General features: G+C 36.7%; 1 protein-coding gene across 2 annotated transcripts in view; it reads left to right on the forward strand.

Moving 5' to 3' along the window:
• Positions 1–14642, forward strand: part of CFAP54 (cilia and flagella associated protein 54) — a 389915-nt gene that overhangs the window by 144437 nt on the left and 230836 nt on the right. For both annotated transcript variants that reach the window (XM_031936253.1, XM_023206706.3), the window contains exons 34-38: positions 1130–1272; positions 3092–3273; positions 4816–5043; positions 13140–13363; positions 13467–13602. In XM_031936253.1, coding sequence (XP_031792113.1) covers positions 1130–1272; positions 3092–3273; positions 4816–5043; positions 13140–13363; positions 13467–13602 — 913 coding nt within the window. The remainder of the gene's footprint in view (positions 1–1129; positions 1273–3091; positions 3274–4815; positions 5044–13139; positions 13364–13466; positions 13603–14642) is intronic.

Here is a 14642-nt window from a genome sequence, read left to right on the forward strand (position 1 = left end):
TCTATCTATCTATCTATCTATCTATCTATCTATCTATCTATCTATCTCTGTCTATATCTATCATCTATCTATCTATCTATCTATCTATCTATCTATCTATCTATCTATCTATCAATCACAATCTCTTTATCCACTCGTTGCTTGATGGACATTTGGGTCAGTTCCATGATTTTGCAATTGTGAATTGTGCTGCTATAAATATGCATGTGCAAGTTTCTTTTTTGAACAATGACTTATTTTCCTCTGGGTAGATAGCCAGTAGTGGGATTGCTGAATCAAATGGTAGTTCTACTTGAATCAATGTTATTTCTTTTTAAAAATAAGGTCTAGGCATTAAACAAACTTGCATCACAAATAATGAGTAATGAATATAAACTATTTATTATTTTTGATGCAAGATAGTTTAATGCCTAGACCTTATTTTTAAAAAGAAATGATGGCCGGGTGCAATGGCTCACGCCTGTAATCCCATTACTTTGGGAGGCCAAGGTGGGCGGATCGTGAGGTCAGGAGATCGAGACCATCCTGGCTAACATGGTGAAACACTGTCTCTACTAAAAATACAAAAAATTAGCTGGGCGTGGTTGTGGACACCTGTAGTCCCAGCTACTCTGGAGGCTGAGGCAGGAGAATGGCATGAACCCAGGAGGCGGAGCTTGCAGTGAGCTGATATCACACCACTGCACTCCAACCTGGGTGACAGAGCGAGACTCCATCGCAAAAAAAAATAAAAATAAAAAATAAAAAAAAGAAATGACCTTAATTATGGACACATTGCTCTATATAGTAATCATTGTCACTGAGTTCTGTTCAAATCAGGTGGTTTTAAGTTGAAATAAATTGTTCTTTCAGAGCTCACAGAGTGGGCACAGATATTTTTATTTCCATTTTCAAGGGCCCTTTCAGAGAAATATATATTGATGTTAAAATTCCTAAGGGCAAAATTACATTGTATAATTTTAAAAGTTAATGAAAACATGTTGGGCTTTGATTAAGTGCCAAAATCCTTCATGATTTAAAATTTGGGAGTACTCACAAATGTTTTAAAATAAAAATAGATTGCATTTGACAGTTTTAATTCAATTTTGCTTATATTGTTTTTTAATGTGATTTTTTTCCCCCCTTGCAGTTTCCGATCATTTGATCCTAACATATTCTCACTGTATAATTCAGGAACAGTATTACCAACAAGAAAATTGACTGTGGAAAATTATAAAGCAATGCTTGATTTCCTCCTTACAGCCAAAAAAAGAAAGGCCAACTTACCATCAGGTAAAATAAACACGTTAGTTTATTATCAAGTTACCTCTAGATTTTTATTCACGAAGCAACACAACACGCATACACATCGTGGTCACACAAAGGTATACACACAGTTTTCCAGAGGACCAGCAATTTAGTTGAGTTTTGATATTTTGTAGGAGATTCTTGTTTGCTCTATTTTTAAAAATTTCTGTAGTTTTATGATATTACATATATTTGGAAATATCTATTTTGTATTTCAACCTTAGCCAATTTGATTGTTCAGCAAATACAATGTTTTAAATTAAATATTCGTAGCCTTTGGTGGTTCAAGATAGGTGAAGACTTGCTACAAACATACTACTACAAGCAGGCACCCAAACTATCATGATAGCTGATTTTGTATTCAGGGGAATCCACCATTGCCCTAGGATTTCCAGCCAGCATCTTTCAAGAAAGCTCCCTCTAAGATGAATGAAGCCTTGTTATCTAGTCAGGTGACAGGGGGCTCCAAAATGTAGAGACATGCAATGCAGGTAAACAGGGTTCTTTTTTTTTTTTTTTTTGAGACAGAGTCTTGCACTATCACCTTGGCTGGAGTGCAGTGGCGATCTCGGCTCACTGCAACCTCCGCCTCCTGAGTTAAAGCGATTCTCCTGCCTCAGCCTCCCAAGTAGCTGGGATTACAGGCGCGTGCCACCATGCCTGGCTAATTTTTTGTATTTTTAATAAAGACGGGGTTTCACTGTGTTGGCCAGGCTGGTCTTCAATTCCTGACCTTGTGATCCACTTGCCTCTGTCTCCCAAAGTGCTGGGATTATAGGCGTGAGCCACCGTGCCCGGCCAAAAACAGGGTTCTTGATCAGGGTGCGCTCTGGAAACTGTAGTCCAGCAAACCTAATTCCCACACCACTTTTCTGCAAAGATGGTGGAACCTGGACACTTTCTAACCAATGATATGGTTCATTTCACAAATAAAAATTTATTTCTAATACCTTTAGGCTCTTACAGACTCACTTATATAGACTTTTAGTAATGACATTTTAAGTGCTGTGGGATTTATTGCCAACTAGAGTTCTTGGTATGCCAGTTAACTGCCCCAGGAGTGTTAATTTATGTTTGAAGTACTTGGCATGCTTTCTGATTTCTTCTAGGATATAGATTAGACTTCACAGGTATGTGCATATCAACTGTGTATAGTGAAGTATTTGAAAGTGAATTCCATAGCCGTAGAGTCTGATTTTTGAATATAGATTGTAGGATATAGTTTCTTGAGTTTTTTTTTTTTTAAACTGGCTCTCTACCTAAGACCGACCATGAAATTGGCAATGGAATATTTTGCTACCGAGACTTACTGTCTAAAAGCAGGGTTCTAAGAGGAAGTTGGTGGCAGGAGAAAGCCTTCTTTTTTATGCCACACCAGCAGGGGAATGCATGGCCGAGGTTGCTGCACTGCCTAACTCCAGAGGTGCAGCTCACTTTCTGATGTATGTGTCTTAGGAATGGCCTGTTTGGGAGGAAATGAAAGGACAGTGGCATTTTCTATTGTTCCCTTCAAAAAACCTGTACATTCCTACTTCTGCATTGTTCCTTTTGCCATCGACTTTGTCTGAAATGACGTTCTCTGTATTTGCCCATATAGCTAAAGCATGCCCATTCTTTAAGACCCAAATGTCTCCTTCTCTAGAAACTTTCCCTGGTTCATTGTATCTCTGATAATCTTGTCCTTTCTCCAAATTTGTGTACCATTTGTTACCTCAATTACTCATTTGATCCTTATCACCTACTGTGTTTTCTGGAACTTAATTCTGTGTTTTTAATCATGTCGTATCTTATTTTTGTACTGTAGATGCTGAAGAATTTTCTACATTTATTAATTCCAAAATGAGTGATGAAAATATGTCCAAGACACAAACAGTTTATGACTCAGACTCTCAATCAGGTTCTAGTGCTAAAGAAAAGGACCGAGGAGCAAATTTGTGTGTAATGGATCATTTTATGAAAATCTTTTTATACTGCAGGAGAGCAATGGTAATGCAATCTTTCTTGTTTGCAGTGTTGTAGACCGAAATTTCAGCCCATGAACTCGGGCGTGTAAGATACACTGTGTTTATTTTCTTACTATGCATAATTTTAGTTGTGACTTTGAGACCTCATCTTGCTGGGTGTAGCCTAAGTCACTTTAGAGGTGTACTTGCAGTGATACTGAGGGCATGTGTTTTCCAGTTGTCAGGCAGAGCGGGGAAACTTCTTTAGTCGTTGTCTTCCATCCACCCAGAGCCCAGGTGGCCTTTGTCCCTGTTCATGCAGTTCCTATGAATATGCGTGCACCTCTCTGCCAAGACATGGGGTTTGCTCATAATGCAAGGGGTTCCTCTGTGGGGACTTGATCTCTCTTGGGGGTACCATAGATCTCTCTCTCCTTTCTAGCACGGGGAAAGATCTTTCTAGGCTACAGGAGAACCCTGCCACTGCCCCTGGTCTCCTTCTTCCCATCACTTCCATGTTCTCTCAGATACTTTTCTTTCTTTTTCTTCTTAAATATTATATGAGACATGATTAAACCCAGAATTGGAATTGTTAGCTACAGAGAAATCAGTTTCTTTTTTTCATGGCAGGAAGGGCATATACTTTAAACTCCTCAAGAGGTAAGGAGAAATCTATCCTTTCTAGATAAGAAAGGAAGACAGGTTCTCATATGCCCCATGGAGTGGACAGTGATTTTTACATAATGTAATGTAAACCTATATCACCTGCTTTGACCATGAGCATTGAATCCTATCCTGGCCTCCAGCTTCAGGGCCCTGTAAGAGCTGGTCCTGAGCACCTTGCAGAACTCAGCTCCTCTTACTTTTGCTGTTGTTTAGCCCACTCCCATGGGGCAGCAGTCTTGAAAGCACTTAGTTTGTTCCATCCTCAGCCCTCAGTTTCACCTTGTTATTCCCTGAGCCTCAAATGTTCTTCTCCACCCAACACCCTCACTGCTACTTTCACATGACTTGTTCAATATTCAGATGTTTGCTTAAATGCTACCTCATCAGAGAGGACTTCTTTCCTGACCACCTTGTCTAAAGCAAACTGTCTTGTCATGCTCTGTCAGGTTCAAACTCATTTCTGCTTTATTTTTCTTTATAAAACTTCTTATTGCTTGAAATTATGCTTTCATAGGTCTACTTTTCTAGTGTCTGTCTCCTGAAATGAACATAAGCAGCGTGAGGGCAGACCCAGTTTCCCTTGCTCGCTGCTGAATTCCCAGCACCTAGAACAATGGGATTTTTGGAGTCAGATGACTCCAAGTCAGATGACCTTCAGCAAGTTATCAATGCTGAACCCATGGCTCCATTTCCTCATCTGTAAATTGGGTAAAATACTGGTACCTAGTGCACACTTACTTATGGAAATTTTGGTTCGAATTAAATGAGAATGCATATAACGGTGTCTAACTCATGTAAGTGACACTAACAAATGATGTTAGTTATTTTTACTGTTGACGTATAATATTTGCAAAAAGATGAAATTTGTTCAGAGATCTCTAACTTTTGGAACTTTGAGGAAATTTTGTGTTTGTCATAGGTTCTTGCTCATCGTGGTGGCTATTGGAGTCTGCTTCAGAACTGCTGTCGGGCCTTATGGAACTTTACTCAGGAACTACAAATACTTCTTAAACAGGCAGTGGATCTTGATAAAACATTTCCTATTAGCCAAGATGGTTTCCTCTGCACCTCTGTTTTACCATTCTATTTGGGAGCAGAATTACTTATTGACATGTTAATACAACTACAAAATACCAATTCTATTAAGGTAAGGACACTTTGGTAATTATTTTTATTATGTTCAGTTAAAAATATCATTGTACTGTGCAGCTCAGTATAAGTAGAAACTGACATTTTTCTTGATTTCTCATTTGGTTTGTGTACATTTGCTTCTCATTATAATTTTGTTTACAATATATAACTCGCATTGATGTTAACTAACAATAGCTTAGCCTGAAACTCTAGTTTGTTATAGGGAAGGGAAAGTAACATTAACTGAACTCCAGCCCCTACATAAATTAGCCTTAATGCACTTAATCCTTATAACATTTTTTTTTGCCAGATAAAGAAATAGATTCCAAGGAAGATCACATAGCTTGAATAAAGATGTGATCGGTTGATCTTTATTCCACTGCTTCTCTGTCATGTTCTATTATTCTGGTCTGCTAGAATTTACAGCCATTTAAAATTTATCACACTGTAGTTTAAAGCATGGAAATAAAATAGAAGTAATATAAATAGAATGTAACCTAAACACATTGAAGATTAGTAAACACATACACACGATGCACCATGAGACTTATAACATTTCTAGAGGAAAATATTTGGCAATAGCAGGAAAGACAAAGAGGGCAAATTATTAAAGCTTTTACACTTTATATAAAGTGGCACAATATTAACTCTAAGTGATAAGGATGTATTTGATGATCCCTTGAGTAACTAGTAAAAAGGAGATATGGCTGAAAAGTCAGTGAAGTAAAAGAGAAGACTAAGTAATGCTCAGTTAACTCAAAAGAAGGCAGGGAAGAAGGAACAGAAGAACACAAAACATGGGACAAAGAGAAAACAAGTAGAAAACATTCACTCTAACTTGATGATATCAATAATATTTATATTAAATATAAATATTTGATATTTATATTCTAATATTTATATTTGATATTAAATATAAATATGAAAATAAATATCAATATTTAATATAAGTGGGTTAAAGATGCCAAAAAAAGGGTAGAGATTGTCTGGATAAAAAAGCAAGACACATGTACCTGTCTACTAAGAGAAGCACTCTGAATATAAATAAACAGATAGATTGAAAATAAAAGTATGGAAAGAGATATACCATGAAAACAGTAAAGATAAAAATGCTGATGAGTCTATATTATTAGACAAGATAATATAAATCAAGGAGCAAATGAGAGATAAAGAGGGACATTTCATGTTAAGAAGAGCATCGATTAATCAGGAAAACATACCAATCATAAATATGTATGCATCTGATAAGAAAAATTCAAAATGCATTCTGGACATCCAAAGCTTGAAGAACTTCCTGGATGATAAACACATTGATGTGTCAGGAGGGTGACATGCACTGATTCCACAGGGAGAGGGCATGGAAGCTGTGTGTCAGGGACCCTCTCAGACTTCACCCCATGTACCTCTTCACTAGGCTGTTCCTGAGTTTTCTTTATGATAAAACTGTAATTTAAGTACAGTGCTTTCAGTGAGTTCTGTGAGTCATTCTAGTGAATTATCAACGTGAAGGGGCCATGGAAATCCATGAATTTTAGCTGATCTGTCAGGAGATTAGGTGACCTGAGACTTGTGGCTGGTATCTGAAGTGAGGGCAGTCTTATGGAGGCTGGAGCCCTTAAACCTGTGGAGTCTGATGCTAACTCTGGGTAGTTAATGTGAAAACTGTGGTACAGTAAACCCAGGTGGAATGGAAACAGAGCACAAGTGCACGTGGTGTGTTCACTGAGATGCGTCATACGCAGAGGCAAAAATAAGTCTTCAAAAATGTAAGACTGAACTCTTGAAGAGTATGTTCTTTGACCATTACAGAATTAAATTATAAATGGATTGCCATAATATAGGAAGAAAAATCTCTAATTATCTGGAAATTAAATAATACAATTCCAAATATCCCGTGAGTCAAAGAAGAAAACACAAGAGAAATTAAAGAATATTTGAAACTAATAATAACACATCAAAATGTATGGCATTCAAATGAAGCAGGGCATAGAGGGAAATTTATAGCTTTAAATGCTTAATAACATATGACATCAATTATCCAAGTGTTTATATGTAGAAAAAGAAGAGCGAATTAAAGCTAAACTAAATAAAGAGAAGAAAGGAAATAATAAAAAGAAATAAAGGAATTTATAAGAGCAGAAATCAATTAGATAAATATAAAGCAAAAACAATAAAGTCAAAATTTGATCTTTTAAATGTAAAATTATTAAATCTAGTGTACTCAGAAATACTGATGAAGAACAAAAGTGAGAAAAGCACAAATTACTCATATTAGTAGTGGAGGAGGGATATAACTACAAATCCTATAGATATTAAAAAAAGAAATATGATCAATTTTTGTTAACAAATTTGACAGGTGAAATGGACATATTTATTGGAAAGCACAACTTAATCTGATACAAGAAGAAACAGAAAATATGAATTGCCCTAAATATACTAACAAACTTGACTTCATAATCAGAAACCTTCACATAAAGAAAATTCCAGACCCACAATATTTCTCTGGAAAATTTGAGCAAACACACGTGGAAGAAATAATAAATTTTATACCAATGATTTTTATTTGTGAAAATTTATGGGGTATATGAGAAAATTTGTTACATGTCTACAATGTGTTGTGATCAAGCCAGGGTAGTCAGGGTGTCCATCACCCAAGTACAGTACATTTTTGTAAAGTACAGTCATCCTCCTCTATCAAACATTGCATTTATTCCTTTTATCTTACTGCTCCTTTAACTCACTTGTCTTCATCCTCTCCTCTCACCTTTAGCCCCCACCCTTCCCAGTCTTTGTTATCTACCTTTTCAGTGTTGACTTCCATATGCTTACATTTTTTTAGCTGCCACATATAAGTGAGAGCATGCAATATTTGTCTTTTTTTGTCTGGCTTATTTCACTTAATTTTTTTTTTTTTTTTTTTAGAAATGAGACCAGCTTAACCCTAACAGATATCAACTAGAAAAGTGTGAACTAATATTCCTCATGAACATAGACACAAAACTTTTAAATGAAATGTCAGCAAATCAATTGTAGCAATATATAGAATATGCAAATGATGATATAATATATAAAATATATGCAAATGATGATCAAGTAGGGTTTATCCCAGAAATTAAGGCTAACATTTGAAAATCAATCAGGCCAGATGTGGTGGCTCATGCCTGTAATTCCAGCATTTTGGGAGGCCAAGGCAGGCAGATCACCTTTGGTCAGGAGTTCGAGATCAACCTGACCGACATTCTTTTTTTTTTTTTTTTTAAAAAAACTGTAGGCTTTATTGAGCAGAGAGTGAAAGTACAAATCTTCGGCAGTGTGGAAGGGGTCCTGAATGGGTAGCCAGAGTTAGATTATACGATTGCCTTTTAAACTCTTTAAAGCGGGAAATACATGCAGCAGGAAGATGTTACCAGAATGAGAAACAAAGGCAGTAAATTATTTTGTGACATGTCTTAGATTTTGAGGAAAACCGGAATTGCAACTTAGGTTTTATTTACTTTATGACCTTGCAGCGGCATGGCAAAGGAGACAGGATCTTACAGGACTGTACAAAGTATGTTTGCAAGAAATTGAAATTGGGAATATAGATAAGGTCTGCTGGTCACAGAAAAATGGGCAGTTAACATTCCTATTACTTTAGTTTTGGGGGAGGGGGAAGGGAGAGAGGGAGAGAGGACACAGGGAAACTTACAGCAAAATTTTTGCTGTTTATAGCTTTCTTGGGGAAGAAAACACATGCACACATCCTGGTGTTAGGAATATTTTAAGCATATATCTTCAATATTATTCATCCAGGACTGAAGTAAGTCGTGATGCAGGAAATGAGTGAGTTTCACAGCTTTCAGAGCCCCTCATCGACCCAGGAAGCCCAGCTGGCACCTCCTCTCAGTACCCCCTCTAAACAGGACTCCCAACTGCTGTTGGGAACCGGGCGGCACAGCCTGACCAACATTCTGAAACCTTGACTCTTGAAAATACAAAATTAGCCGGGCATGGTAGTGCATGCCTGTATTCCCAGCTACTTGGGAGGCTGAGGTAGGAGAATCACTTGAACCTAGGAGGCAGAGGTTGCAATGAGCCAAGATCATGCCATTGCACTCCAGCCTGGGCAACAAGAGTGAACCTCCATCTCAAAAAAAATTAATATAATTCACCATATTAACAGGTGATATGGTTTGGCTGTGTCCCCACCCAAATTTTATCTTGAATTCCCACGTGTTGTGGGAGGGACCTGGTGGGAGGTAATTGAATCTTTCCCATGCTGTTCTCGTGATAGTGAATAAGTCTCATGGGATCTGATGGTTCTATAAGGGGGAGTCTCCCTGCACAAGCTCTTTCTCTTTGCCTGCTGCCATCCATGTAAGATGTGACTTGCTCCTCCCTGCCTTCTGCCATGATTGTGAGGCCTCCCTAGCCATGTGTGAATATGTCTTTATCAGCAGCATGAAAATGGAGCAATACAACAGGATAAAGGAGAAAAAGTATATGGCCTTTGATGTAGATGCATCAAAAGCATTTGCAGAATTTAGTGTCCATTCATGTTAAAATCTCTCAGCAAACGAGGAATGGATAATTCTTTCAAACTGATAAAAGAGTATCTACAGATAACATAATGCTTAATGGTGAAATATTATGAACTTCTTTGTAAGAATGGGAACAAAGCAAGGACATCGGCTCATAGCATTTTTATTCAACATCATGCCAGAAATCCTGGCCAGTGCAATTAGGCAAGATAAAGAAACAGAAGGCACACAGATTAGAAAGGAAGAAATACAACTGTTTTTGTTCGTGGATAACATAATTTTTTACATAGAGAATTCTAACTCTTCAGTGTTCTACAAAGCAATTATTAGAACTAAAAAAGTAGGATATAAGGTCAATATACAAAAATAAATTGTATTTCTATATACTAGCAGAAAATAATGAGAAAATGAAAACTTAAAAACAATTTCATTTAAAATATCATCCAAAATATCAATATCTAGAAATATGTATAATTTACACAATATTCCTACATTGAAAGCTATAAGACATTACAAAAAATTAAAGAAGACTTAAATAAGTGAAGAGACATATATTAATATCAATAAATCTATTATTCCCAATTTGATTTGTCAATTCAGTGAAATCTCAATGAAAATCCCAATAGGCATTCTTTGGTGTATAAATTGACAATTCATTTTAAAATTTATAAGCAAATGCAAAAAAATGTGAATGGCCAAAAAAAATTTTTAAAAGAACAAATTTGGAGGACTCACTATATATATATGATATCAAGGCATACTAAAGCTACAGTAATTAAGAGAGTATGATACTGTCCTAAAGAGAGAAATATATCAATGCAACAAATAGAGAATCTGAAAATAGACCCATACATACGATTTTTTTCCACCAAAGAAGTCAAAGCAGTTCAGAGGTTTCAAAAAGAAATGTCAACTCTAGGACCTAGACTGTTGCCTTTAAAAACCATTTATCACTAAAGGAAACAGGACTTCTTTGGGGAAAAAAATGCTTGACTACCTTACCTCCTATATGAACTATATCTGAGGATGACCAAATAGTTGATGAAGGGGAATTTTTCTTTACAAAAGTATCCAAGTAATAAATGAAGAAAGGATGTTGGAATTATAATTATTAGGTTTCTGTGATTCTTAATGAATGAATTGGAGGATCAAGAGCACCTTATGGAGTATACTTGCAAAAAACAGAAATCTAACTGGAATCAGATAGAATATTTACATTTATCCCACAATTTGTAGAAAATACAGTGGACAGAAGAACATTTTAAATGAAATTATGGTAATATCCTCAGTAAAATTCAGACTGTGGGAACTCTACAGGAAAACAATCAGATTTCTTTAACAAAAAATTTTAATAAAGGAGGAGATGAAATCTATAAATTAAAAAAGACAAGAGATATAACCAATTGCAATGTTTGGACCTTATTTTAATCAAACTAACACATACAGTTAAAAAAATAAAGCTGTAAGGCAATAAGGAAAATAGAAATACTCTTCAGTGTAATTATTCAATAATGATTTAAAGGAACTTCTGCTAATGTCTTTTTTTAGGTAGTATTATAGTATTGTTATGTTTTTGTAAAATTAATTTTTACTTTTTTAGAGATGCATGCTAAAATATTAATAGATTAATTCATATAATTTTGGAGATATAATTCAAAATAATGGGGTAAGTGGGTGTGTCCTAAGAGTTGATAATTATTGCAGCTGGTGGTGGGCACATGGGTTTCATTATATTACTTTCCTTACTTCTGTAAGTGTTGGAAATTTTCTTTAATAAAAAGTTTTTTAAAAATCACACATGGCCCATACAAAATCTTCAAAACTTAAAAAGAGTCTGGTCTTGACTGTGCCAGAATCCTCAATCTCCATATGCTGTTTTGATCTTCAAATATTATCGCTTCTCGGCCTTTTGGCTAAGATCAAGTGTGATCTCCAAATATCAGTCTTGTTTATTTCTTCTCAGTGTTGTTTATTTCTCAATATTGCCAAATTTAGGAGGTCAATAGATAATTCTCTTCCCCCCCGCCCTCTTTTGGATTGTGATCAACTGAGAGATAGGTGCTGAACAAGACAATTGAGATAAAATATCAGCTTTTTGTTTTGTTTTGTTTTGACTGTGTTTCACTCTTGTTGCCCAGGCTGGAATGCAATGGCACAGTCTTGGCTCACCACAACCTCTGCCTCCCGGGTTCAGGCGATTCTCTTGCCTCAGCCTCCTGAGTAGCTGGGATTACAGGCATGAGCCACCACGCCCTGCTAATTTTGTATTTTTAGTAGAGACAGGGTTTCTCCATGTTGGTCAGGCTGGTCTCGAACTCCCGACCTCAGTTGATCTGCCCGCCTCGGCCTACCAAAATGCTGGGATTACAGACGTGAGCCACCATGCCTGGCCCTCAGCTTCGTTGTTGATAAACACTATATTAGATAATGTAATAACTACAGAAGACTTCCCTGTCCTTCATCCCAGAAATAAAGCATAGGCATGACTAACTGATAGCAGATCTGTGCTCCTAGAAGACTTACTGTAGAATCAGTGAATTACAAGTATTGAACTCATAGCATAAATAAAATGTCAACTACTTTTTAGAAGTATGTCCCATGTGCTGGGCGCGATGCTGGGGAAGCAAATTCATGTAAGTCACTGGTGCTATACCTGCTATTCATACCTACACAGCCTGACTTCAGGTATGCATACTGCATTTCACAGCCAGATGACTTACAAAGTCTCTTCTAACTTCCAGGACTACAGCTCTTGTTAGAGGGGATGTTTATCCTTTACTTTTGTTGATACTTCCCACCCGTGTATATAGTTACTTTTAATGGTATTATTGGGATGGGAAGGCTGGACTTGAGTTACCCAACTGTTTTGGGCTATAATCTGGCCCTTATAGGATCTAAGAGGCTTTGTTTTGCCTTATTAATCTCCAGAGGTCTACATAAATGTGTCAGGAACTCATAGGACATGAACACAATTGTTACATAGTAACTCTTTAGTCAAAAAGAGGGTATCCTTGATGCTTTCATCCTCCATAGGTGTGACATTTGCATCTAGGAATGGACATATTATTGTATAAATTAATGAATGTAACCAATGTATATTAGGGGACTTTGTTATGTGTTTATACTAAAGTCTGTTTTTTCCTAAAAATCTTACCATAGTTGATTTCATATCCTTATTTAAATGGATAGTGACTGTATACCAAGAACTATAGATGGTAATCTGTGTTGTCCAATATGGTAAACATTAGCCATATGTGGCTATTTAAATTTAAACTTGAATTAATTAAAATTAAATGAAATTAAAAATTCAGTTGCACTAATCACATTTCGAAAGCTTGGTAGCTGCAGGTGTCTGGTGGCTATAGGGAACAATAATGAACAGCACAAATATATAGCACATTTCCGTCATCACAGCAAGCTTTGTTGGATAATACCGTATCAAATTATCAAGCTTTGCCTTGCATGAGAAAAATATTTTTTCTTTTCAGTTGAGTTCTTTTCCCTGTTACATTTTTATCACATTCAGTTTTCAGAAAAAATATGGAGTAAAATCTGAAATTACACATTTTTTTTTTCACTGTGCTACTTGCAGCCTATTGAAGAGAAAGGAGAATTCAGTGTTCCAAGTTGTTATGGGAATATTAAAAATGATAACGGTGGTTCTAGTCTTACTTTTGAGCATCCTTTGGATGATGTAAATGTGGTTGATTTGAAATGGATCCACGACTTTGTATTAAAATCTCTGGAAGTTTTATATCAAGTGGAAAAATGGGAAACACTAGTATCGCTTGCCATTCAGTTCAATACAGTTTCACAGTAAGTACTGCTCTAAGGACAATTAAAAGTAACAGACTTCATTGAAAAACAAAAGTCTTTTAACTAATGTTTTCTTTTTAATGTATTCTTTTCCCCTGTCTAGTGAGAGGTATACAGAACAAGTGACACCACTCCTGGTGTATGCACAGCGCCAGCTTCTGCTGAGAATACACAAGTTCAAGGGCCCAGATATTACCCAGCAACCTTGTGCAAGGTATGAGGCTGAATATGGAGAGAAGGTAAGTTTAAGTTAGTTCTATTATTCATGCTGTTGTGATTTCTAATTAGTCCACATACAAAGTACGAGGATTTAGAAATCAGATAAATCTTATTATTTCTGCTTTAGTGTTTCTACTTACTGGCATTTATCATTCAAATCAACAAACATTGTTGAGAGCCTGCAATCAAGGCAAACAGGAACTAAGTCCCTTTCCATAATAAGTTCATATCAGGCCAAGACTAATTTAGCCATAAAGCACAATGGGGATGGTGTCTAGAGCCCATGATACTTTTTTAATGTTTTTGTTTTTGCTTTTTTTTCAGACTGAGTCTTGCTCTGTCACCCAGGCTGGAGTGTAGTGGCATAATCTCAGCTCACTGCAACCTCCACCTCTTCCTTAGTGTATTAATTCAGTCTGTGTCTCTAAGTACATCTCTATGATGATGACTTTCAAAATTACATCTCCACTGTAGATCTTTTTCCTAAATTTTGTGTTGATATATCTAACTGCCTGTATCAGCCAGGTTCAATCAGAGGAGCAAAACTTCTAAAGACAGGTCTATTTTATCTCTGGAGGGGAAGAAATAAATTCAGTGTCTCCCACTATGCCCTCACAACATGATTCTGACACCAGATGTGTGGGGATTTCTCCCCACCACTAAGCAGGAAATCAGTTCTGCAGTGGACACCTGCTTGGTGTCTTTCTTTTTTCGAAATTAAGTTTCACTCTTGTTGCCCAGGCTGGAGTACAATGGGCACGGTCTTGGCTCACTGCAACCTCCGCCTCCCGGGTTTCTGGGTGTCTTTCAATTCAGTTTCTACACAGTCTACCTGGAGATAGCATCAGATCCCAGAGGTTGGGGGTTCTGCCCTGATTTCCAATGTTGATCTCAACACCTCCTGGGTTCAAGTGATTCTCCTGCCTCAACCTTCTGAGTAGCCTGCCATCATGCCTGGCTAATTTTTGTATTTTTAGTAGAGATGAGGTTTCACCATGTTGGCCAGGCTGGTCTCAAACTGCTGACCTCAAGTGATCCTCCCACCTCAGCCTCCCAAAAT

Source organism: Piliocolobus tephrosceles, chromosome 10 (assembly GCF_002776525.5).
Source record: "Piliocolobus tephrosceles isolate RC106 chromosome 10, ASM277652v3, whole genome shotgun sequence".
NCBI lineage: Eukaryota > Metazoa > Chordata > Mammalia > Primates > Cercopithecidae > Piliocolobus > Piliocolobus tephrosceles.